We start from the raw sequence: 25,020 nt of genomic DNA, 5'->3' as shown, positions 1-25,020 counted from the left end.
CGGGCCGGGCTTTCACTTGTCATTAAGGGAAGTATGCTAGGCCCGAGCTCGAGCCCGGCCCGACCAACGGGCCTATAACTTGGGCCCGAGCCCGGCCCTGATAAAAAGCCCGAAGCCCAACCTAATAAAAAAAACAACAATTTTCCCTATTCAAATTAGAATTAAAAATTAAGAAATTTTTTTTCCTATTTAAATGAACAATGGGCCTACAAGATGGTTTTTTTCCCCTTTCTTTTATATTTTAAAACACAATTTTACATTCTTAAGTCAAAAAATTTATTCAAATGGACATAATCACACTACTCACTTTAAGTCTAATATTAGGTCGGGCCGGGCTATTTTGACAAAACTTGAGCCCGGCTCAAATTTATTGCGGGCCATGCTTTTTGGCCCGAATTTAAGCCCACGGGCCTATAACCACGTTCAAGCCCATCCAGGGGCCGGGCTGGCCTGTCGGGCCACCCGACCCATGAACAGGTCTAGCGGTGAGTTCTCTCCTTCTCTCTCTCTCTCTCCTTCTCTCTCTTTCTTTCTCTCTCTCGTTCCTCTTCTCAAATCTCAGACACCGGCGACGGCGAGGCGGCGAATATAGGCACCGGCGGCGGTGCGAGCTCTCTCTCTCTTTCTCTCTCTCTCTCTCTCTCTCTCTCTTGCTCAGACGCGAATTGATCACTGTTAAAATCGCAGGGCGCAGCTCACAGTCACCGCGAACACAATCACCGGTGGTGAGTCCTCGGGCTTCGGGCTCGGGCCTAACAAATTTCCATTAACGAAGAGTAAAAGCCCGACCCGAGCCCAGCTTGGCCCGGCCCATGAACATGTCTAATTACCAATAAGAAGAAACATCTCAACCCCTTATTGACCTTGTATTGCCCAAGATTGTACCTTGTATATTGGGATGGCAATGGGATAGGTTCGAGGAAGGGAAGGTTTTGTAAATTTTAGATCTTATTCATCTTTCTAAACCTTTCAACCTGTATCTGCTTCAAAATCCGTAGCATGTTGGATTTTGAGAATTCAAATCCCTTTTGTATATGAAATGAAAAACTCTCCCCGACTCTACCCTCCCTGTATTCAAGGATAGGGGCAGGTTGGGTTTAGACCCTGCATCTAATTTCCTATTATTTATTATCATATATAAGCAACAAATAAGTAAAAGAACACAAATATACAACAAAATTATCAATTACCTGATTAAGACATATAGAAAACACTTAAACTATCAATTATTCCAATTTTCCTTCACATAAAATTTCAAAATATTAAATTTAACACCTAATAGAATCCCAAAACCCACCCTTCACCCCGTCAGAGAGGGTAGGTGCGGGTACACACCCAATAGGGTAGAAATTGATATCCCAACATGTACCTTCATGCTTTATGCTGTTTGGTTTGCACCTTATGCAGTTGAGGTGCAGGTATAAAGAGCATAAGATGCTAAAAAAAAGAGCATAATATACTTACTAATCTAGAATAATCACCATCATCTTCTTCTTTTGTGCGCGCTGTAGCCACTAACCAGTAGCTATGGTTTTGAAGGGTCATCTCGAGTAAAGGGTGTGAATTGAAGACGGTTAAAAAAACATGCATGTATTAGATTTTTTTTGTTCAAATATTGAGGCCCAATGAGTTGTTATTTCAGCCTCGACGGCATCAACATTTATGACTTATCCAAATGGTTTAGTCTTTATAGACAAGTTGCACCGTACGTGGACATTTAGAAACGACAGTGTTGTTATAGTGGAGGATGGGCTCCATCCATTGATCCATATATATTGTATAGTATAGGTGGAAATGAATCAAAAGAAAAGGAGATGTGGGGGACTCCTTTATCCATCATCGACACGTAATGAAAAGACAAAGAATAGAACAAAACACACATTGAAAAGAATCCTACTAACCCCTCTACTCCCACACAAGGCCAATTTCCAGAAAACACAGAGAATTAGCTAATTAATTCCAAATTAAAACGTTGCTTCTGTATCTAGAGACATGAATTAGCTAATTAATTCCATAAAACGACGACTGGTTGTGTCCCTGTATATTTAATTAATTAATTAAAAATACCCTTATATATATATATATATATATATATATAAATTAGCTCAATTTGTGTCTTAAGTGGGTTTGGTTGCCATCAATTAGTAGAAGCAACTTCTCTGCTTCAACACAAATATTCATCAAATGTATTAATTAATTTTCTTCCGCCTCTACTAATTAAGGATTAGGTAATGCATGGGGGGCTACGCCTTTATTTGATTCTCTGTATCATCTAGTAAAAGAAAGCATGAGATTCAAATTAAGAATGAAAAGAAAGAATAAGCGCAACTCCTTTACTCTGAATATTACAAGGACCAAACTTGTAGGTACGGATCCTTTGAAATTTTGCGTAAGAGGATATATACCCATGTAGAAATTTCATTCCTATCTTACCTTGGCAAATTTTCTCTTCCATCCTCTCTGTATAGCATCTTTCTTTTCTTCTTTTGACTACATTTCTTCTAGATGATCCATGGATGACTTAGATATCGTATGGTGGTGCTAATCATTTCATGTCATGCAGTCAAATTTGATCATACCCCATGCAAATATACAATTCAATCTATATATTGAACTTATTGTGAGGATATTAAATATTAATTAGCTTAGTCTTGTTGATACTTTAGAATAATCGCAAAATGGATGGACCCTAGACAAGGACATGAGAAGAGAAAAACCGACTTTTTCTCTTTGAAAAGTATGATATTGATAAACGACATTAATTAAAAAATAAATAAATGATGAAGACCAGTCTCTCAATTTGAACCTGGGCGGCCAGCATACAAAACCAGAGATCATAGAGGAAAAAGTGAGAAAGACAAAGGAACAAAGGACACAAACAGAGGAGCAAGTGAAAGCCTTAATCCGAGGGGTTGAAATTATTGGTATCGTAGTGAGAACAGCTAAGCCATCTCTATGTATGTATATATATATATATATATATATATATATATATATATATATATATTATATGCTTTCACCCTGATTTCCAAAATAATAAAAAGTCTTATGTTCCCTTTGGTTTTATATATGAGTCAGTTCAGTGGTCATTGTCTCAAAAACCACAAAATAAGATTATGAGATTTCAGGTTTTCTCTCTGTGATCACAAATGTACGTAGGAATACCATTGCTTGTGATAAAGAGGGAAGGACAGAAGGAACGTGGGATTCTTTCTCTCAACGGTGTAGAAACGAGACAGGGTGTGGGACAGTACTCATGGAGGCGATGCTCCGAGTAACCCAAACGAGAAATCAGAAAAGAAAAAGAAGGAAAAAGGATTATACTAAACTCCATTTGGATATTTGTTTGATATCGTTTTTTATTTTGCATGATTAATTGGAAACGTAACAAGACAATTAATAATTTAATGCCTGCCCCAGAATTCAGCAGTGGAACAAGACAACAAATATTAGGGTAGAAGTAAGACTTTTCAAAGTTGAATCTGAAACCCAGAGGAGTGTGGACAATTTGTCTTGTAGCGTGTATTGCAAGGGATAATAGGGTGATGAAGTTGCTAACAACAAAAGCATAAACTCTGTAATTTTGAATTTAGACCAGAATTCGATAGTGAGAATCATAAAATTTGATGATGCGTCGAGTCTTTTTCTTGGGGCCATCCATCATGTCTAGCGGTGTAGGAGCCGGTACATTTGCTTAATTAGCTTGCTTTTAATTCAATGTATGTAGGGAAACAATTTCATATGGGATGGGGTGTAGTACTACTGTACTAGTACCATCCATGAATCATAAAACTCATGCGTGTGTAGTACATATTTGGTAAATATGAATATCTGGCTCCAAAAAACCAGCTAGAAGCCTAGAACCAGAGGTTTTATGATCAAGTTAGTTTGCACCTTGATCATAAATATATTTGTATAATTCATTTACCGATACCAAAAAAGTATAAATATAATATTTAATTTAAAATTTTGACTGAATTTTATAATAAATTTTAGAGTTCATTTAATTCATGGGAATAGGAGCTTGGAGTTGAGTTGAAATCAAAATGGCCCAGTCTGATTTCAACCGTTTGATTGAATATGATTCTCATTCTTGGTAGAGTGGCCATTTCCTCTCCTTTCCTTAGAAATGAGATTTCTATTCTAGCCAATTTCAATTCCAATTCCAATTCCAATTCCCTTCTTAACCAATAACCAAATAGATAGGGGAATTGACCATTCCCATTCCGGTTCCAATGAATTTCAATTCCTCTGATTTCAACCGTAAACCAAACGAATCCTGATATTTGGTAAAAAAAAAAAAAAAACAAAGAGAAATCCAATGATAAAGCAATATTGGAATTTAGCATGCGTCTTCTTTGCTATGTATTACCAAACGTGCTATAATAAAAGAGTAGATGAGAATGAGATAGAAGACATAAAACTTGTATGGCCCACAAGTCATAACGTTGGTAGGACATAAGAAAAGATGATGTAGTTGATTTGCCTGTTACGTGCCAAGTGCTAATCCCTCTCAAATGAAATGCCACATTTACAACCGTCGGATTGTTGTGATGGTACAACGTACGAGTCTGTCTAAAATCCAAAGGGAATAGTTGTGGGCTTGTGGCCTTCTGGGTCTTCTGGACTAGGAAACAAAAACGTGTCGTGTCATATCATTTAAGTGGCCAGCCAGCCAGCTACAGATAGTACTAAATTGGCAATATCTCCTTGCACCTGGGACGGACTTGTATTTAAAACAACATTTGGTGGTAACACTTCACCACTGCTAAGTGCTGGCCATCCATTCTAGCTATGTGCCCTGTCTGAAAGGCAAAATCCATGGCTCCCACCCTACAAGAGTAATTAGCTTTGGCATATCCACCAGATTCTGGGCCGTGTATTATTCACTGTTCAGACTCTGGAGAAGTCATCACTCATGAGTCGGATATATCCACCAGATTCTCCTCTATTAGTATATTTATTTGTTATCATGTACAGTATCAGTGGTTTAGCTTCTCCAATAATTCCATAAGATATTTTATCAAACCAGGGTTACCTTCTCTCTTATTTGTCATCGTTTTTTTTTTTTTCTTTTCTTTTCTTATTTGAAAAAAAATATATAGAAAATACAATGCTGCGGTTCTCTACATTTTTCTTTTTGTTTTTTAAATTGCAAAATTTACTCGTGCTAGAGGGGGGTGGTCACTGTTGAATTTTATTAAATCAGTGAGAAGGTGACTTGGAAGGGATGTAAATTAAAAATCTAACCTCTTGAAAAAATTATAAAAGGGGTCATAAGCTCATATACACAGTTAGCTAGAAGCCTGATGCACCCAAATAAGCTGATTTAATTTAATTTGACTCGTAAGAAAACTATACCACTGCCTTGCCTTCAATGATCACAAGAGAAGCTTATTTAATTCCCACTTGGTCCTGGGATTTTCTCTGGATACCCCACACGCATTTAATTTCATTAACTTACCTTCAGTAGGTAGCACTGAGAGACCCAAGGTAGAAAAGGATAGTTTCTCCTCCATATTGAGAGAGCCCGTGAACCTAAAAAGTTTGGTGCCACTTGTGAAGGCCTTTACATTGTGCAAGAGAAAACCAAGATAGGAGGAAGAGGTTCATCAACCCAAAACGCCTCCTCATCAAAAGTTTTAGCCCTTTGAGCTACCTCATGGGCCAATCTATTCCTCAACCGAGGATTATATCTAAAAGAGATTTTAATATTTACAGACAAAAAAAAAAAAGAAAAGGATGTAAGGATGTGGTCCACCAAATGTTATAGATCAGGGGGAAGCTTGCAACTCTACCACCAACTCTGACGTTTTTAAGGCCGTGTTTGGTTGCAATGCAAATAAATATATGCTGATGTAAAATCATGGTAGTGCAAATGATTCGAGTATAAATTCTAATCTATATTTATTTTAAATTTTAGTTTATTTTATTTGATTATAATACAAATAAAGTAAATTAAGACATGAAGTAGAATAAAGTAAAATCCAAAACAAAATTAAACAAGAATTTTCATTTGTTATATTTGCACTCCCATGCATTTATACTAGTGCAAATAAAATTGCACTGCAACCAAATACAGCCTTAAAGAATGTTTTCTCCCTGCAGTCGCTACATAGACATAGGCATAAGAAGCTGTCCCTGAGTGGCTAAGGCCGCCATCACAGAAAAACACATAATCAGCATCTTTAACCTGAATATTTTTTCTGCCCTACGAGCCCAATCTTAACTGATTTGGTTCTTTTTCTGAATGAACTCCCCTATTAGATTCGATAACTGCCCAGCACAACAGAGAGGTCTTTTCTTTTTGAGAAGGCATCTTACTAACTTTGGGACAATAAGATATGAACAGATTACATTAAGGCTGTAGGCTGTGTTTGGTTTGATACAAAAAATGGGGTGAGACAATTTGTTGCATTCTGATTTTTTGAATACAAATTTAATTGGCATGCCAATGGCATAGTATTAAATACTGTTAATATTGATTATCCCCCCAATTCTCCTATATTTTTTACCCTTGACAAAATCACGTTAGGATTTCTTACTTGTTTTGTTTAAAATTATTATATTGACTATTCTCATTTTTTATACTTTTATCATCAAAATTATTAATTTCTATTACCGAGGCCAATGAATGGTATTGGTATAACAGCGGACAACGTTTTCTTTATTACTTCAATTTGGTAATTAAATTTTAAAGGTCATAGATCATATTCATGAAGCCGTCCGTGTGCTACGGACCATAAGGCTCTCCACGTGCAAGCTTTTCTTTTTATTTTTTTTTTTAACTGTAAATTTAGGTTTTAATCATGTATTTATTTATTTATTTATTTGTCTTCATACACAAGGCCCAACTATCATCAGGTGTCCAGTTCTAATCCTATGAATACTTTGGTCCATTTTGGAATGGTCAATTTAATGTTTGGACTCTTCAATCTATTTAATTTGGTTTTTATTTAGATTTGTTTCAATCCAAATTTGGTCCATTAATGTCTATATTCTTATCTTTTATTAATGGATTGGATATTGGTTCAATCTGACCCAATTCAATATAAATTCATTACAGATGGACTAAGTCTAATCCAATCCAATAAATACTTACGACCATAAAGTCTGGCCTGGTCCAATTCAATATGTCTTATTGGTCTGTCCAATCCGTCCAAATTGATTTTGATTTGGATGGATTTCAACTTTCAACCCAAAACTGGTTCCTTGACACCCCCAATCATCATCTTACTATCCCGATCATATGGGGTCTGTTACATGGATCTTGTTTCACCATTCTCTTATAATCGGTCCATGGGCTATATGCTCTGCATGGTTTTATTGGTGATCTTGTCGGTCAAGTGTTATGCCACCCAATACCATCCATAAGCCACCAAAATGCTCACTTCTGAAACCTCCTCCACACCACCATCCCTACCCACCACCAAAGAATACACATTTTCTAAAACATCACAATTATCCTGCTTTTCCACCAGGGCCAAATCCACCACCAATACAACCTCAGCTTGGACCTCCACCCCCCATTTGACTACATATACCAACCACCTCCTCCTCTACTAGCTCTCACAAGTACACCACAAGTTTCAGGTGATACCTGTTTTCTTCTACAAATCTCCTCCACCCCCCAAAATTCACAAACACAAAAACCCAACATTGCCATCACCTCCTATTTATGATGAATGCGTGTCACCACCGTCTACGCCCAAAGTTTTGCAGAAGCAAATAAATATTCGCCCTTTTTCCCAGCTACCACGTTCCTGAGCAACCGCATAGTTACTACACTTTACAAGCCTGTTAAAGAGACAAAACCGTCATAAAAGATCAACGACTTAAAGAGGTCATTGTTCTAGCATGGTGACTACTGACCAAGTTCCTAGTGCAGTGACAATGGAAACAATGCACCTTGACCATGTGTAATGTCTTTACACACAAAGGTTTTATTTCTCTGTAAAATGCAAGAGGTCAACGTGAAACCATTTTTTGTGCTAACTCTAAGGTATCTCATCCAACTATACATGTTGAATCAGCTTTTTATTCCCAAGTTTTAGGTTATTGGTGTATATTCCACTCAAGTCATGTCAGGCAATGGATACATGCATAATGAATTTAGGGTCTATTTGATATGTAGGAATAGAGGTCTAGAATGGGAATTAGAATGGCCCATCTCGGTTCCAACTGTTTGGTTGGGCGGAATCGAAACCCCATTCTCATTCTTGGTGGAATGCCATTCCCTCCCCTCCCTAATGAAAATCGCACATAGAACAAATCATTGTGTTAATGTGAGTTGTCTCCTCGTTTGACTTCCCTAGAGAACTGCAAATCGTGCCTGTCTTCTGTTTACCTTTTATGGAACAAAGGCTTTCGTTGTGAGGAGGTTAGAGTAGCAAACAGATTGTGGCTTGGTTGATCACAAAGATAAACATCTTTCCAGATATCAATAATATCTTTGAAATTTGGAAGTAAAAATTTTAAGATGTTGATTTGAGGTAAAATGCTGAAGGATTAACTTCAGCTTGAAATGGTTGAGATTACAGTCAATTGGTTCCATCTGCACTGGAAATTTCCCAATGAGCCCAATGAACGTCAAATCCATCAAACAATGCCCCTCTAAATGGTAGACGTGTTTTCTAATGTGTTGAATGACAAAGTTCTACATTTGCATTTCTGTGGAAAAGAAAATGGATCACGTTACACAAGGCAATTTACAGGGGACCTCTGGGTATATGAACTATGAAGTACCCACCAAGTCAAGACTAACAGCTAATACAATCCGATTCATGATACATACCTTTCACATATTTCCCTCCTCCGATTCCTTAACCTCTATAATTTACTGAACCTATTGAAGAAAATGGCAAGAAAAGAAAAGATAACAAAATGGGGAAATGAATCTCCCTCAATCAAGGGGGACATGCCGCTAGAAATGTTACAAACCAACTTGCTCATCGGTTGCTGCTTGAACTTTCCTGTCAATAACAGGGTTACTTAGATACTGTTTATAAGAAATATTAGTGATGAAAAAGTGATCTACCTGAATCTCTTGGGCAAATTCTTCCAGTTCAACAGCTATTTCTGAGAAGGAAGGCCGCTTAGAGGGAACTGCTTCCCAACACCTCTGCATCAAGTCTAATAGTTTTGGATGTGTCTTCTCGGGAAGAGCTGGTCGAAGACCCTGACATACACAGAAGAGACCAGTGAATTGATGGATATGGATGTTAGAAGAAGAAGACTTAAGACAGATGCAAAGTTTTCTATAATATCATAAGGTACATGACCTAGCAAGTCAATTACCAGAAAAAAAAAAAAGAATAGATTTGTTTTGGACAGAATCCCCTAAAAAGAGTATGCTGACCAAAAACGCTTGAGATTGGGGTGTTAGTTTAGGCAAGCCTGTTTTACATGGACACTTCAAAATGGTGGCCTTATCCATTTGAGATTTGTGGATACACCAAAACCAACATGACACCTAGAGGGGACTCTTCTGATCTTTGTAAAATTCAAATATATGATTAGTTTCTAATACTTGACAATTTAATACAATGCCATGGATTATGACAAAATTTAGCATAATGTTGCTTGACGCTCCTGGATTCATTTTATGCTTCTGCTTTTAATTTGTTTCTGTTTTTGAATTGTTCATTAATTCTATAAATAAAAAAATCAAAATATACTGCTGAGACCTCAAATCCTTTTCCTTTTTAAAATTTACTGATCTGATATACCTGAATCAGATTCCAACACACAAATACAAGTGTCCATGTGTCTAGAGCCTAGAGCAACTGGTTTTTTTGTTTGGTATTTGGTGATATGCACCAACCCCCCTTCCTCAATATCGGTGGTTGTGGGAATCGAATCCGTGCCTATGCTGGAGCGAACCAGCTAACATACCAATTGAGCCACCTCTCAGTTGGTCTAGAGCAACTGCTTCAGGCAAAGTAAACATGTAACTTATTTCTCAAGCACAACCTCAAGAAAATCAAGTGGCCATTGTGAAGAAATAAGTGATCCAAAGCAACACCTTAAGAGGAAAGTTTAACTTTTTCAGGTTGACAGTGTAGTTGGCACTTTACTAATCCCTTTGAGATTGTATCTTCTTTTGATTTTAAGGCCTGATAGGGGGTTCTACAAAGTAGCCTTTGTGTTAGGAGCATTGTGTTTCACATGGAATATTAATTAACTTGGTTCTTATAGCTAATAAAAAATATGCCATTGGCTCTCATCCATGATGCCCAGATATAGATACCAAGATGAAGATAGATATAGATACCAAGAATCCACAGAAGGGTATGGATATGAAAATATGACATAGGGAAATGGCTCTACTAGCATCCAGTTTACTATGCTTATATTATTCTGTTACATGTAGTTTTTGAAGCTAGGTGTCATTTTTTAATGCTTGTATCTTGCCAAATTTAATAGAACTTCTACTGCATACAGAGTTTTATAGTATGACTATTTGAAAATACCATTTTAAATATTTTAAATTTCCAATGCTATAAGGTATACCATAGAAGTTCCATGCATATTAGTTGCAGTATCAGATATGTATCATGTCCAACACCAGTATGCTAGACATATACAGGTAAACGGGTATCATATGTCATAATTCTGTTTCATAGGAACATGGTTGTAGAAAGGATAAGGGCCACATTTTTCAGAAATAGAAAGGATAAAGACCATGACAAAAATTAAATTTATCTATTATAGAGATTTCACCAGGTCCTGCAAGTGGCGGATGGTATTCTCAAGCAAGGATGTGGATCAACAAAATGATCCACTTTATAAACATATTTAGTGCAAGAAAACACATGACAGCCTAAATCCAACAAATTAACCAACTAGGATTAATGGTCATACCAGAATAAGCCTCCATAAGGCTGGATACTGAAACCAAAATTTTACTATTCCTTTTCTTTCTCCTTTTTATTTTAATCCATGATTTTGAGACCCGTAACATGATGCTTTCTAACAACTTCAAAGATTAAGTTACATACAATAAATGGTCACAACCTCCACAACACCATGTTCATGGAAAAGTAACATTGGTAAAGATTAAATAAAAATTGAAATCAGAGGCTCTCTTTTGATCCACAAAAACTTGTATCAGCAGAAAGTTTCATAAGATAAAATGTTACCCAAGAAAAGTTAGATGGAAACAATCCATTTGTGTGAGTAATCTATTTCAGAATTTTGAAGTTGAGATTCTGATGTATGGTTCGGGGAAAGGTTTTTTCATAATGCAACAGCATTATACTATGTAAATTATGTAACACAAATAAATAAAATTGCAAACCTGTCTCACTCCTAGGGCAGCTTGTAAGGGGGTCATGGTATCATAAGGCACCTGCAATGAGAAAAGTACTTGCATTTAATAGGATTGTCTTCAAAATGGCAGCGTTCTTCATTCTAAAATTTTCTTTATCACCATATAGCATATGCTGCAACTTCAAGAAGTACCTTGCCTGTTGTCAACTCCCATAGTACTATTGCAAAGCTGAACACATCAGCTTTCTGATCATATGGTTGATGGTTTATAACCTTGTCCGAGATCAAAAGAGTGTTAATTAGAATGGCTCCTTAAATCATATCAATTAATTGAAATATAATATACAAGGATTTAAAAAATAATTGCTAGAAAAGGGGGACCTAGATGTTCATGCTACAAAAGGGGGAGGGGGAGGAAGATTTTAGCTTATGCACAGCATTGTAGGACATACTCACATGTGGACGAGCACACAAAAGGAAACTAAAGAAACAGTATAAGGTTCCATTCTTCCCATTTATCTAGCAATTATCCAATATGTTAATTATTGTGAAAGGTAGTCATGAGTTTGACTACAGCCTCAGACCTCATTGACCACTCTAAACCCAGCACATAAAGACCCAGGTATATAGGAAGCTGATGGAAAGTTTGATAGCCATAACCATCATATAAAAACCCATCACTCAGTGCCCAACACTATAGTACATCAAGCCCAAGCAATAGAGATGTTGCAAATTATGTGGAGTATCACCTCAGGAGCCATCCATCTGTAAGTCCCAGTCTCTGCTGTCATTACACCCTCTTGGTTTTGGAACCGAGCAACACCAAAATCTGCCACCTTTACAACCTTGAGAAAAATAAAACAACATAATTTCTTATATGCATTAGAAAGACCAGAAATACACTCCATGTATTCAATTAGAGAAAATCAACTTCCAACACACAAGTTTAAGAAGAGCCAACAAGTCAATTAGTTAGCATCATTGTTTTAAGAGAGAGTTACAAGTTGATACCAGAATCCACCAAGCAACAGAAGCCCATTCTATATTCATCAAATGAATAGGCCATGGCACGGTGACTCAGGGCACCAAACCCAATTCTTAACTTTCAATGTGGTCAAAATTTATTTAGTATTCTCATTGATAAAAAAAAAATTATTTAGTATTCTCTATTTTTTACATTACCACAAGGATAAAAGTACAGGACAACTGAAATAGGAATATATGATTGGTTTAGGATTGTACCTTATGGTTTTATTCATACATTAATGTTTAGGTGCAAAGTTTTTCCCATATCATTTTGTATTATTATCTGTCAAAAACTCAAATGATTAACCATCCAAGATATCTTGAACCAAATATAACTTAGGAGACTTACACTTGATTGGCTGACAGATGTGTTTCTCAGTCTTAAAGAACTGTTATCAATAGATAGGAGTGATGTCTTAACTCTTAAGATCTATAGGCAGTGGAACAACCAAAACAGCTACTCAGGTATTTTTATAGAAAATGCATTCTGATTATTACTCTTACCAGCACTCTGTATGCAAACGTCTTTGAATTTTTGCCAGTCCATGATTAAGCTTCTTGAATCTTGTTTATCATTCTATCTTTTCTTGCAGGACAACACTAAGAAAACATCATATATCTCTAGCTCAAGATGGTAGAATCTGAACTTCTCACTTCCCACAACCTGGTCATTTTTTCTTTGAATGGTTTATCCTTTCCTGTTAAATCTGTTGAGATATTTCAAATAATATATTTATAATAGTATAAATATATTTTATGTTTACTGATTCTAAAATGTCTTCAACAATTCTTAGAAATCTCAATGGTTAAGTCCTTTTTATCTAGTAAGAAGTCTTAGGTTCAAAACTTATTGCTTGTGAAGTAAACTCTTCGATTTTCAAATTAAAGAAATTTCAGTTGCTTGGGGGATGATGGCCAATTTTCTTGAACTTGTTAGGAGACTTCTTGAGAGAGATATTGGATTTGATGGTTCTTCAGACTACAGACACTCATGGCATTTCAAGATTGGCTAGACAACTAGCAAAATAATGGGACATCAGCAAATATGAAAAGATGTCTTGACCAAGTCACAAGACAAATGATGTGTCCCTAGGAGTGACAGTGTCTTTACAAAAAGTAATCTAAAGGGTAAAAAATGAAAGAGCTGTTACTTTGCAAGAGAAGTCACTTCGCTACCCATAAGATAGTGGTGGTCTATGAGATGGAAACACTGTCAGAATTCAGATAATCCTCTTACTCCCCTAGTGCTCTTACAATATTCTCAGCTGGGCTTTTGTTGGTGTTCTTGGTTAATTATGGCAGTGCATAATCAAAATCCAGAAATTGATCACTAATGTTCTGAAACTTGTATCCTGGGGAGAGGTTTGCATAGCCTTGTTTGTATTCACGGTTACTACTGGAAGGGTCAACTACTGTCTAAAGGCAAAATTACAAACATGCCTCAAGTTTTTGGAACTCTCTTCTTTCTTTTTACCTCCACTTTTTTCAGTATTTTTCAATAAAATCTCTATCGATCCTATCCAGTCAGAATTAATTCTTTCCCTGAACTTCGTGTTTCTTGGTAGTTGGTTCTAAGTAACCCTTATTTCTTTTATTTCCTCAAAACCTAAGTCACTTTGGCTAGCTTAAACCCTGATATTTTCTGACTTATAACCTAAATCCCTCAACCCTGCAATTTGTGGCCTGCAACAAGTCTCAAACTAGGGTTTGCATCCCATATGTCCAAAAATGCATGAAGTTATTCTCAAAGTTAAAAGAAACCCATGGCAGAACAACAGCTTAGCTGAGAATATTGCAAGAGGGGCACTAGAGCAGTGAGAAAATTTTCTGAATTCTAAGTGCTTCCATCTAATGCACCTCCACCCTTTTATATGTACTGAAGTTAAAACACAAAAAAGGGAATATCAACCAATAATCATTACCAATTAGCTTCCTTCAACTCAACTAAAAAAAGCCTTTTTTCCCTACTTCCCTACTAGATGGGATTTGCTACATGAAAACTGTTTTTTCTTTTTCTTTTTTTTATTCCACTCTATCAAGGACAATATTCATCTTCCAACATGGTGCACATTGCATTGAAAATTGAAAACTAAGTATTTCAAAACAAACAAACAACATTGTGCAAAAAACATGCATTAGAGGAGAATTCTGATATATCTTCCATATGAAGAGAGAAAGCCCATGATATAGTACTAAATTTTCAGGGCAGTCATTGAGATTGACCACCAAAGTGATTCATTTGGTGATAAGCATGGATTCTTTCATCAAAGAATGGAAACACAATAGTTAGATAAGCACCTCACAGAGTTGAGATTGTTATAGTACAAATTCCTCCTAGGAAGACCATCAGAAGACTAGGACATAAAAAAAAGGATAAATGCATCCACTGGAACTTCTTTGAAAATGAGGAACATCAACTTAGTTGATTGGGTAACATGAAATACTATAGTGCTGAAGAATAACCAGTAACAAGTTGGAGACGTTAAAAGACAACCAAAGAGGAAGTGAGTTGTAGTGGTGAGGAAAGACATATGGGTCCATTATCCAACATAAGATGTCGCCTTGGCCGGAGTGCAACAGTAAAGTAGGATAAATTGATAAACAATTTCATCATTGGTGAGTGAAGTAATATTTTTAGCATGTTGCAAGTCAACTTCAAAGAAATTAAAGGTGATTCAACAAAAGGTAAGTAAAGTAATATTTTTAGCATGTTGCCACTAAATCACATTATTCAGAATTCATGTTCATATTGGTTTGACTGAAGGGTTTTTTAGCCAGTTTCCAACCTAAAAAGCCCTTCCTTTACCAAAGCTTCAGATTGACAGTATAAGACAAGATAAACTAAGATGGATGAGTGGTGAGACTAGAACATGGTTTGAACTGTCCATAAATTTCCTAATACTTTCATGACATATTTCCATTCCCATGGATACCAACACGATACATTACTAGAATCAACATTTTCCCCAATGAAAGCTACTGGTGTTATGTTAAGTACAAAACATGGTATTGTAACATATTGGTGATAATGTTTTAGATATGTGGAGTAGCAGGTATTATTGTCCACCTAATGAACATGAATATCATATTGAGTCACCTCGAACATGAAGTTAAATCTTAGTTTTTATTGTATAATAAATTATTTGGTTGATCTATTAGAACCATTTGCAATTCTATGAGTTTATATTTTGCTTGAACTCACTCTATCATGCAGTTTTGATGATTTAGAACAAGATAATTTAAAAGGATCTACATATGCATCTTTTATCATTACATAAAATAGCATCCTATATATATATATATATATATATCATAATGTTTCCATATGCCTATAGTTTTTAAACCATTTCCATACAATGTTTCTGACATTTCCAACATGTTTCCTATGTTTTGATGGCTGATACTTCTGCCAAAACGGTCATTTTAAACCTTGGACTAGAAAGAATAGAAATAGAAACAAGTGCAATAGAGAGAACTTAGGAGTAGCCCCAATAGGTAACAAGATGAGGAAAGTCAACTGAGATGGTTTGGCTGTGTGTGTTACATGACAAATGACTACACTAGTGGGGAGTCACTTGGTTCAAGTAGAAGGGTCTGAAAAAGCAAGAGGAAGGCCAAAGAAAATAAAATGTGGGCTGAAGTGGCAAGAAAAGATTTAAAGACTTACAATTAAACAGAAAACATGGTTCCTGATAAAATACAATGGCGGGATAAGATTCATGTAGACAACCCAAATAGTTGAGATTAATGCTGAGTTGAGTTTGAGTTAACTAAATCTCATTATTAGCATTCCTAAATGCAACATACCTTGTTAGTATCCATAAGCAGATTAGCTGTCTTCAGGTCCCTATGGATTATGTTTTTATGGTGTAAATACTCCATTCCTTTACAGACATCAACGGCAAACTTCAACAATTGAGAGAGTTCCAAGACATTATGATGCTTGTGTAGAAAATCATATAGACTCCCTCCTGGCATAAACTCTGCAAGCAGAAAGATTAAACCATATTGTCAAACCAGGTCCAAAGGGCTGCTATTGGGTTGGAATATATAAAATACTTGGTGTTAACTCTAACAATACATGGCATCTTATTCATAAAGAAATTGAATGATTGAATGATGCACATAGCATGTTTGCTCAAAAAGAGCAGATGTGAATGTTATAATAGAGAACCCTTAAGTTTTATAGGATAAGGAGCATAAAAGGTTCTATAAGTTTTAGAGAGAAATTTAAGTACAAATATATGGTCCAGTGAATTGTATTTGTAGTAGTTACTCTTTCTATACAAAACATTGAATCTTGATTCTTTTCAGACATGTAAGAGCAGTTATGTGGCTCTTCTCTCTTCTCTTTATCAACTAGCCGTGACCCGTGCAATGCACGGGCTTCTGTTTTAAAGTGTATTTTTAAGGGAAAAAATGAAGTAATAGTGATTCACCGAAGTTTTTATATATTTCTAGTTCTTTACATATAAGATAGTAGAAAAAAATATTTTTTTTTTCTTTTTTTGAGTGATTGAACTCCAAACTTATTCCTTTTTATATAGCTTATATATCATGAGAAGTACAAAAGTCAACTACGTAGTATGAGAACCAACTAATGGTGGCTCAATTAGTAGGTTCTCTAACTAGTAGTAGTGGAGACCCAAAATCAAATCCCACTGCCACCAAGGTTTGGGTTTAAGGTTTTGGGAGATGGGTACCCTGTTGTGTAGCCCTATAAAGCCAAAAAATGTGCTTAGCATGGGATCAATAACCAATCTATGAAACGAATCTACATTAAATTAATAAAAAGAGAGAGGAAAACTTGATAACCCATGGAAAGGAGCAATGATTTCATTTAACTTTTATAAAAGAAAAGGATTAGTTCACCCCATGTATTGGGTGGGCAAATTTGGGTTTTGACATTATGTTTGGGTCCAAGTTAGGATTCATATTTAGGATTGGCCCCTAACCTAACCCAACCCATCTAATTTACACTCCTACTTTATTAGAGAGAGCCAAAAGGGATTAAGAGAGATTTAAGAGGAAACGAGGGAATTAATGGGGAGGGGAGATGTTACAAACATTAACTATTAAGGTGGGTGAGAGAGAGAGAGAGGAGACCAAATCAGCCCCCCCACAAAATTGCCCCCCACAACGTCCCACAGCATATCTCCACCATGTATTGGGAACATCTCCCGATGATAATCCCAGAAATGATAATGTCATCATTGGGAGATGTTCCTAGTACACAGCAAGGATGTACTGTGATACGTTGTGGGGGGCAATCTTGTGGTGGGCTGATTTGAACTCGAGAGAGAGAGTTTAAGAATGATATTGTTAAAAAGAATAAATATGGATTTTATGAGAGACAATGAAGACCCATGAGGGTTTTAATTTTGACTAGTTATAATTTTTAATGATTTAATTTAAAAATAAACCCAGAAATGATAATGTCATCATTGGGAGATGCTCCTAGTACACAGCAAGGATGTACTGTGATACGTTGTGGGGGGCAATCTTGTGGTGGGCTGATTTGAACTCGAGAGAGAGAGTTTAAGAATGATATTGTTAAAAAGAATAAATATGGATTTTATGAGAGACAATGAAGACCCATGAGGGTTTTAATTTTGACTAGTTATAATTTTTAATGATTTAATTTAAAAATAAATGTGCACATGTATGAGAAATGAGAGGAGGAGGTACATGTGAGCTCTGTGGTGAGAGGACCCCTTTTTCCTCTTTCTATTATATATATAGATTACTTCCATTCCTCCTTACTTTTATTTCCATTATGATGTTTTTCATAGGGAACAAAAAGTTTTAGAGAGGATGAAGATGTACACGAGATATAGAGGTAATACCCTATATATAGAAGATTAAATTGTATAAGAAAGTAAACTCTATAAAGTATTATAAACAAATTCAAGGACATCCCAACATGATCTCACAAAGGAGCTTTTTTTTATTTTTTATTTTGTGCACTTCTACTGCAACATCTGGTCTTTCATTTACTCTAATGCAACTGTCCAAGCCCAACTTTTTCATTTCTGATGTTAAAAGTTTGAACGATATACCATTATTTTGTTGGAAAAGGAGATAAATTCTTGTTATTATATTTTAACCTAACTGGAATTGATCTTTTTCTCCCACACATTAACAGAGTAACCTTGTCTCTTGCAAAGGTAAGAAACAAAGTGTGGTTGCAAGAAGTAGTGTTGAAGTAGAGTATCAAGCAATAGCTAAAACCACTTGTGAGTTACTATGGCTGAAACGCTTTCTCCAAGAGATTGGCATTTCTGTTAGTACCCCCATTAGATTGCTCTGTGATAATCAAGCTGCTGTTCACATAACCTCCTCAATCCTGTCTTCCATGAAAGAACAAAGCATATTGGGATAGATTGTCATTTTGTACGAAAGAAGGTTCTAAGTGGAGACATTGTAACACCCTACGTGAAATTAGAAAATCAATTGGAAAATTTGTTTACTAAAGGTCTTCGTAAAAGACAGATGGACTACATTTGCAGAAAGCTGGCTCTGTATGGTAATGTGCTTCAACTTGAGGAGTGATAGTCCCTTATTCCTCAAGTATTTAGGCAGCTTGTCAAGTATGCCACTTTGTAAGAGAAAAGGTGCTAAGTGGAGTGATAAGTACAACACGTGAATTCAGGAAATAGTGGGAAAATTTGTTCACAAAAGGGTTGAGTCGGGGAGAGTGGATTACATATGAAACAAGGTGGGATTATATGACATATACTCACCATCTTGAGGGGGAGTGTTAGAGTCAGCAGTCATAAGGGTAGTTTGGTCTTTTTTTCTATGTTATTAAAATCAGATTGTCCTTTTTATCTTTGTTTAAGTTATGTGTCCCATACTTAATCAGGGACATAATAGTCTTTGTACACCAAGACACATAACATATAAATATGAAGGTAGTCGGCTGAGAGAGGTTGATTTTCTCCAGCTGTTCTCTCTATCCTCTTCCTCTTTCCTTCCTCTTCTATTCTATTCTGTCTTCCTTATTCCAGATCTAGAACTGAACCAGTGCTAACGAACCATTAATAGTTCCCAAAAAAATCAGAAAGCTTATTAATTATTACAAAAAAAATATTAAGTAATACATCATAGCTGAACTTTAGCACACCTAATGACCAGTCAACACACCAATCATCCAAATAACCTTTTCTTCTAAACCATAACCCACCTTTGTGCCTTGAGACAGCAGGTCTTGCAAATCATACCAGCAATAAATCTGTAAAATAGAATAAAGAAGAATGAAAAATGAAAGAGAAGTTCTGATAAAGATTAGAAGAAGAGAGAATGGAAGAAAAGGAAAGAGGAAGAGAGCTAATCGAATCTTTCTCTTTATCCCTCGATTGGATTAAATATGTGCTGAACAATAAAAGATGTAAAGTTACATGAGTGCCTCTAGTTGGGCAGCTGACTCAAAGAAAATAAAAAAGAATAAGGATTGAGACCCATAAAGAAGACCCACTACAGTAGAAATAAAGCTACTAATAAATAAATAAAAACTAAGGCTTGTTCGGCCTAATCTCTCTACACCACCCTCAAGCTGAGCATAGATGTCAAATCTGCCCAACTTGCTTACATAGTGCTGTAGCTTCGCCTTAGGAACTCCCTTCGTCAAAATATCTGCTAACTGTTCTTCTGAAGCAATGAAAGGAAGACACACTTCCCTTGAAACCACTCTCTCTCATATGAAGTGTTTGTCTACCTCAATGTACTTAGTTCTGCCATGCTGAATTAGGTTAATGTTAATGGCAGCCTGATTATGATAATACAATATCAGGGGTTTATCATAAGCAATATCCATCTCATTTATGAGAGATCTAAGCCACAACAACTCTGAAACCCCATGGGCCATAACCCTATACTCTACCTCAGCTGAAGATCTAGCTACAACTGACTGCTATTCCTCCAAGAAACAACATTACTATCTATCATAGCACAATAATTGGACGTGGATCTCCTGTCATTTATATAACCTGCCCAATTAGTATCTATATAGGCCTCTAACTTCATATGATCATGCTTGTCAAAGAGCATGCCCTTCGCAGAAGTTCCTTTAAGATAACATAGCACCCTTTCTATAATGGTCATATGTGTATCTTTGGGAGCATCCATAAGCTGGCTAATCATACTAATAGCATATGAAATGTTTAGATGTGTCATACAACAGATTTTCCCTAATCTTAAACGGGGATGGGGCGGGGACGAGGTTTGCATATAATTCCCCGAACCCAATGGTAAACTAGTAAAATATACCTAGGTTTAATATTAATTTCTAAAATACCTCTAAGTTTCGCCCAAATTCTTAAAACCCTAAGATCCCATAGTTCCATTTTTATAATACCCCCAAATTGCCATAATCCAATTCCTAAAATACCCCAAATTCCCATAATCTTATTTCTGAAATACCTCAAAATTAGATGTATTTTTAGGTGGCTGCATCAGAAGGGAAAAATTTGGGGATACCCCGTTCCCGATGGGGAGTGGGTGCCTTGCCCCGCCACTGGGGATGGGGTAGGGTACTTTGGCTACAAGGCAAGGATGGGGAGGTGTCCTGCCCTATTGCCATTCCTAAGAGGTATAGAAGTTTCCCCAACAATCTCTGAAACACTCCCCTGTCAATCAAGAGCTTTCCATCATCAACTGAGAGCTTATGATTCATATCAATAGGAGTGAAGGTAGGTTTGGCACCAAGCTTCCCAATCGTAGTGAGGTCCAGCACACACTTCTACTAGGAGATGGAGATTCCTTCTTTGAATCTAGCAACTTCAATACCAAAGAAAAATATCAAACTCCTTTAAGTCTTTAATTTCAAACTTAGAATTAAGGAACCTCTTGAGATCATTAACTTCCTATGTGTAACTACCAGTAACAATAATATCATCAACATAAGCAATAATGAAGGTGACCCAACTATCTTTCCTCTTAAACCAAGCACTTGGAGATTGCTTTAAGCCATAAAGTGGCTTCTTTAGTTTGCATACATTACTCTACATCTCCTTACCATACATACCAAGGGGAAGTTACAATATACTTCTTCAGTTAGATCACCATTCAAGAATGCATTCTTAACATCAAATTGATAAAGTGGCTAATCACAACTTACTACCAAAGACAACAGAACCCTCACATAAGTCCTTTTAGCTACTGGAGAGAAGGTCTCCATATAATATATCCCATACACCTGGGTATATCCCTTGGCAACAAGTCATTCCCTTACTCTGGTTAGACCAAGCCTTTAGTTACAAACTTGGAAATGGGTTGAGAGAAAATAGAGGCTAGGAAAGAATAGTAGGAAGATGACAATAATCTGTGAGAAAGTTGTTTGGAAATGTAAAGAGTTGTGCATTTCCTCTTACCTTTCCTCATAGTAATGGGTAGGCCAAGGTCTAGGAAGGAAGGTACTGGAGATGGTGATGTCAGACCTGTCCTCTTTTTGGTGACTAGAAGCACCGGAGGCTCCACTGGAGGTGTGGCCCATGTAGGAACAACCTATGTATGCCTCAGCCTTTGACATTGGCACCACCTCTGAATAATATGATGAGTGATAAAAACAGGACTAGTAGGAGGAGAGGAATAGGAATGGAATAACTAGGAGGAGAAGAATAAAAGGAAACTGTAGAGGACTCGACACAAGGTTCAACAGGAGCTAGAAAGGGATGGGGTGAAGTAAATCATTCAAGAGAATGCTCCCCCTCAGAAGAATGACTATAAAAAGGAATAAACCTATGTAGTGATACAGTGGACCAGACTTGATACTTCTACTTGTGGTTCCGCTCATTGAGTTATTATGCGGCAGGGCATTTTAATCTTTTTGCTTCATGTTATGTTAGCACATATAAATGATATTGTTTAGGGAGGCAGTAACATAAAACACAACCCCCTTTTTACTTATATTCTTTCTCTTCTTCTTCCTTTTTTCTCTTCTTCTTCTTTTCTTGGATTATTTTTCATTCTAAATCTGTTCTGCTAACAGTAGTAACTCCAAGTTGGTATCAAAGCAGGTTTAGGTCTGCTTTTAAACCTTAAGTAAGCTATTCCCAACTGGCTGCATGAGATTTTCTTAGGACTGGAGTTCTAGTTCTTCCCATGGCCTGATTCTTGGAGATTGGTGGATATTGAAGCTTGCCCAAGACTATTCTGTACATGGAGATTGCCCAACAGTCAGGAAGAATCAGAGATATTAAGTTCGGTTGAGATTTAGGGTTTAAATCTTAGATTGAAGGTGGCGCTCAGAAATTTCTAGGTAGTTTTTCAACTTTCTTGAAGCTTTACAGAAGGAGGTAGGGTTCTTGGAACCTCTATAAGGAGTGGCTACTCTTTTAAAACTTTCTCTAGGGCTTTTTTAGGGTTTTTTCTTGAAAACAGTTAATCTACTGAACTGTTGACTCTATTCTCAGTCTTGGGAGGAATTTTTTTATTCAAAAGGGAGCCAATTGAGTTTCTTTTCTTCTCTTTGTTGTGTCCAGCATGGAGGTTTTGGGAAATGAACAAAAATCTGCTGGATATGGTGTTGAAGGGGCTGGTAGTATGACTGATAACAACTCCTTTCAGGTTACTACAATTAGATTTGATGGTTCAAATTACTTGGAGCGGGCTCAATCGGCCATGATGGCTATTGGGGGAAGAGGACAATTAGGTTATGTGACTGGTGACATTAAGAAGCTGGCCAAGGAAGACACCTATGCAAAATGGGTTTAGGAAAATTGCCTTGTGATGACATAGTTGTGCAACTCAATGCAACCTCATATTAGCAGGAATTATCTTTGGGCAAAGACAGGGGATGTGGCTAGGGCTTAGATTTTAGTGTAGAGAAATAAATTGAAACAAGTTTCTCCCCCTGCTTTAGATTGTTCACTTCAGTTTCAGCTCGTAAGCCCTAGCCACATCAATTGTCTATGGGCATTGACAAGGCAATTTTCCTAAACCCATTTTGGCGTGAGATGGATCATCTTGAAACAATTGAGTGGGAAAGCAATAAGGATGCAACAACTTATAACAAGTTGGTGGAAATGAACAAAGTTTTTGAATGTCATGTGGGTCTGGGTTCTAATTTTGACATTGTTAGACAGCAACTTCTCACTAAGGAAAGTGTTACCTTGTCCTAAGCCTACTCCCTAGTGCATAGTGAAGAGAGTAGGAGGAAAGTTATATAGGTAGCATTAACAACTGCAAGACAAAAGCATGGTGGTGATAGGGAGAAAGAGATGAAGAATAAAGAAAAAAAAAGGGTGTTTTGTAAGCACTCCAAGAAACCTACACACACTAAAGACACTTGTTGGAAGCTTCACCCTAATCTTATACCAGAAAGACTTAAGAATAAGAAGGGAAATGCAAATGCAGCTATTACATCAGATGGTTCTTCCCTTTTTGGACCTAGATTTACCTCTCTGGAGGCCTTAGCTACAATTAGGGAAACTTTGACATAGTTGGAGAATGAAGCTAGAATTATAGGATCATCTCAGCCTACCTTTACCACCACTACTCCTCCATCCTCTACTTTAGCTTTTGCCCACTCAAGTACAAGAGCTACTGCTTATCATGCTTCAACTCCAAGTAACACTAATCCCACTTGGATTATGGACTCCAGTGCATTAGATCATATGACTAGCTTGTCTTCATTATTCACTTCATATCATTTGTCCTTAGGCAGATAAAGCATCTATAGTCGATGGCTCTCTTGTTCTAATTTCTGGCAAGGGAAATATCAGAGTATTCGATGCCATTACCTTGTCCTTAGTTTTACATGTACCTAAACTTAGCACTAATTTAGTTTCAATTAGTGGCATTGCTAAAAATCAGAATTTCTCAATAACTTTCTTAGCTAACCATTGTATTTTTCAAGATTTGGTGACTAGGAAGGTGATTGGGACTGGACATGAAACGAATGGAATCTACCTGCTTGAGCACCCACCTGGAGGTGATATAAGAGTTGTAACGTCCTTTGTTTCTCAGCCTGTGAATTAGTTTATGCTTCGACATAATCATTTAGGTCTTTGAAAAGTGTGTTTCCTACTTTGTTTAAGTCAGTTCAAATGTCTAATTTAAGGTGTGAGAGTTGTGAACTTGCAAAGCATTGTAGATCACCTAATTTTTGAGTAATAAAGAAGTATTGTTCCTTTTGAAATTGTGCATACTGATGTGCAGGGCCCATATCATATTTCAGCTATGGGGGGATATAAGTGCTTCTTACCGTTTGTTGATGATTACTTTCGTTTCTCATGGGTTTACCTTATGTGTTCTCATAATGAGGTTCTCACTTTGACCCGTGCTTTTCATCAAATGATTCTCACTTAATTTGGAGTTAGAATCAAAATTTTCAGATCTGATTATGCCAAGGAATTTTTCACTAAACACTTGAATCCATATTTCCTTGAGTATGGGGTTATTCACCAAAGTACTTGTCCTCATACACCTCAGCAAAATGGGGTGGTTGAGAGAAAAAATAGACATATCTTGGAAGTTGTAAGAAGCATTATGTTGAATTTTAATCTCCCTATTCGTTCTTGGGGGATTGCTATTTATACAATTATGTATCTCATCAACCGAGTTCCTTCTCGTGTTTTGGATATTAAAACTCCTTTTACATTATTGCATCCTAATAAAGATTTGTTCACCATCCCTCTTAAAGTCTTTGGGTGCACATGTTCTGTTTAAGTTTTGGGACCCCATCATTCTAAGTTTGACCCTAAGGCTACTAAATGTATATTC

At 36.6% G+C, this 25,020-nt stretch overlaps 1 protein-coding gene across 4 annotated transcripts in view; it reads right to left on the bottom strand.

The window, feature by feature from the left end:
- Positions 1-8,641: 8,641 nt before the first annotated feature.
- LOC104600147 (serine/threonine-protein kinase STY46-like) overlaps positions 8,642-25,020 on the bottom strand; it is a 67,819-nt gene continuing 51,440 nt past the window's right edge. For 3 of the 4 annotated variants that reach the window (XM_088887702.1, XM_088887701.1, XM_088887704.1), the window contains 6 exons: positions 16,105-16,280; positions 12,021-12,116; positions 11,464-11,544; positions 11,300-11,350; positions 9,038-9,178; positions 8,642-8,972 (listed from right to left, as the gene is read on the bottom strand). In XM_088887702.1, coding sequence (XP_088743828.1) covers positions 8,949-8,972; positions 9,038-9,178; positions 11,300-11,350; positions 11,464-11,544; positions 12,021-12,116; positions 16,105-16,280 — 569 coding nt within the window. In that variant the 3' untranslated portion in view covers positions 8,642-8,948. Of the gene's footprint in view, positions 8,973-9,037; positions 9,179-11,299; positions 11,351-11,463; positions 11,545-12,020; positions 12,117-16,104; positions 16,281-25,020 lie in introns of those variants that run through there. The other variant, XM_088887703.1, reaches the window with a different exon arrangement.

The sequence above is a fragment of the Nelumbo nucifera genome, chromosome 5 (assembly GCF_055504915.1).
Source record: "Nelumbo nucifera cultivar China Antique chromosome 5, China Antique-T2T, whole genome shotgun sequence".
NCBI lineage: Eukaryota > Viridiplantae > Streptophyta > Magnoliopsida > Proteales > Nelumbonaceae > Nelumbo > Nelumbo nucifera.
Note: the sequence above shows the minus strand (reverse complement) of the source record. Positions and strands in the feature narration are given on the sequence as shown.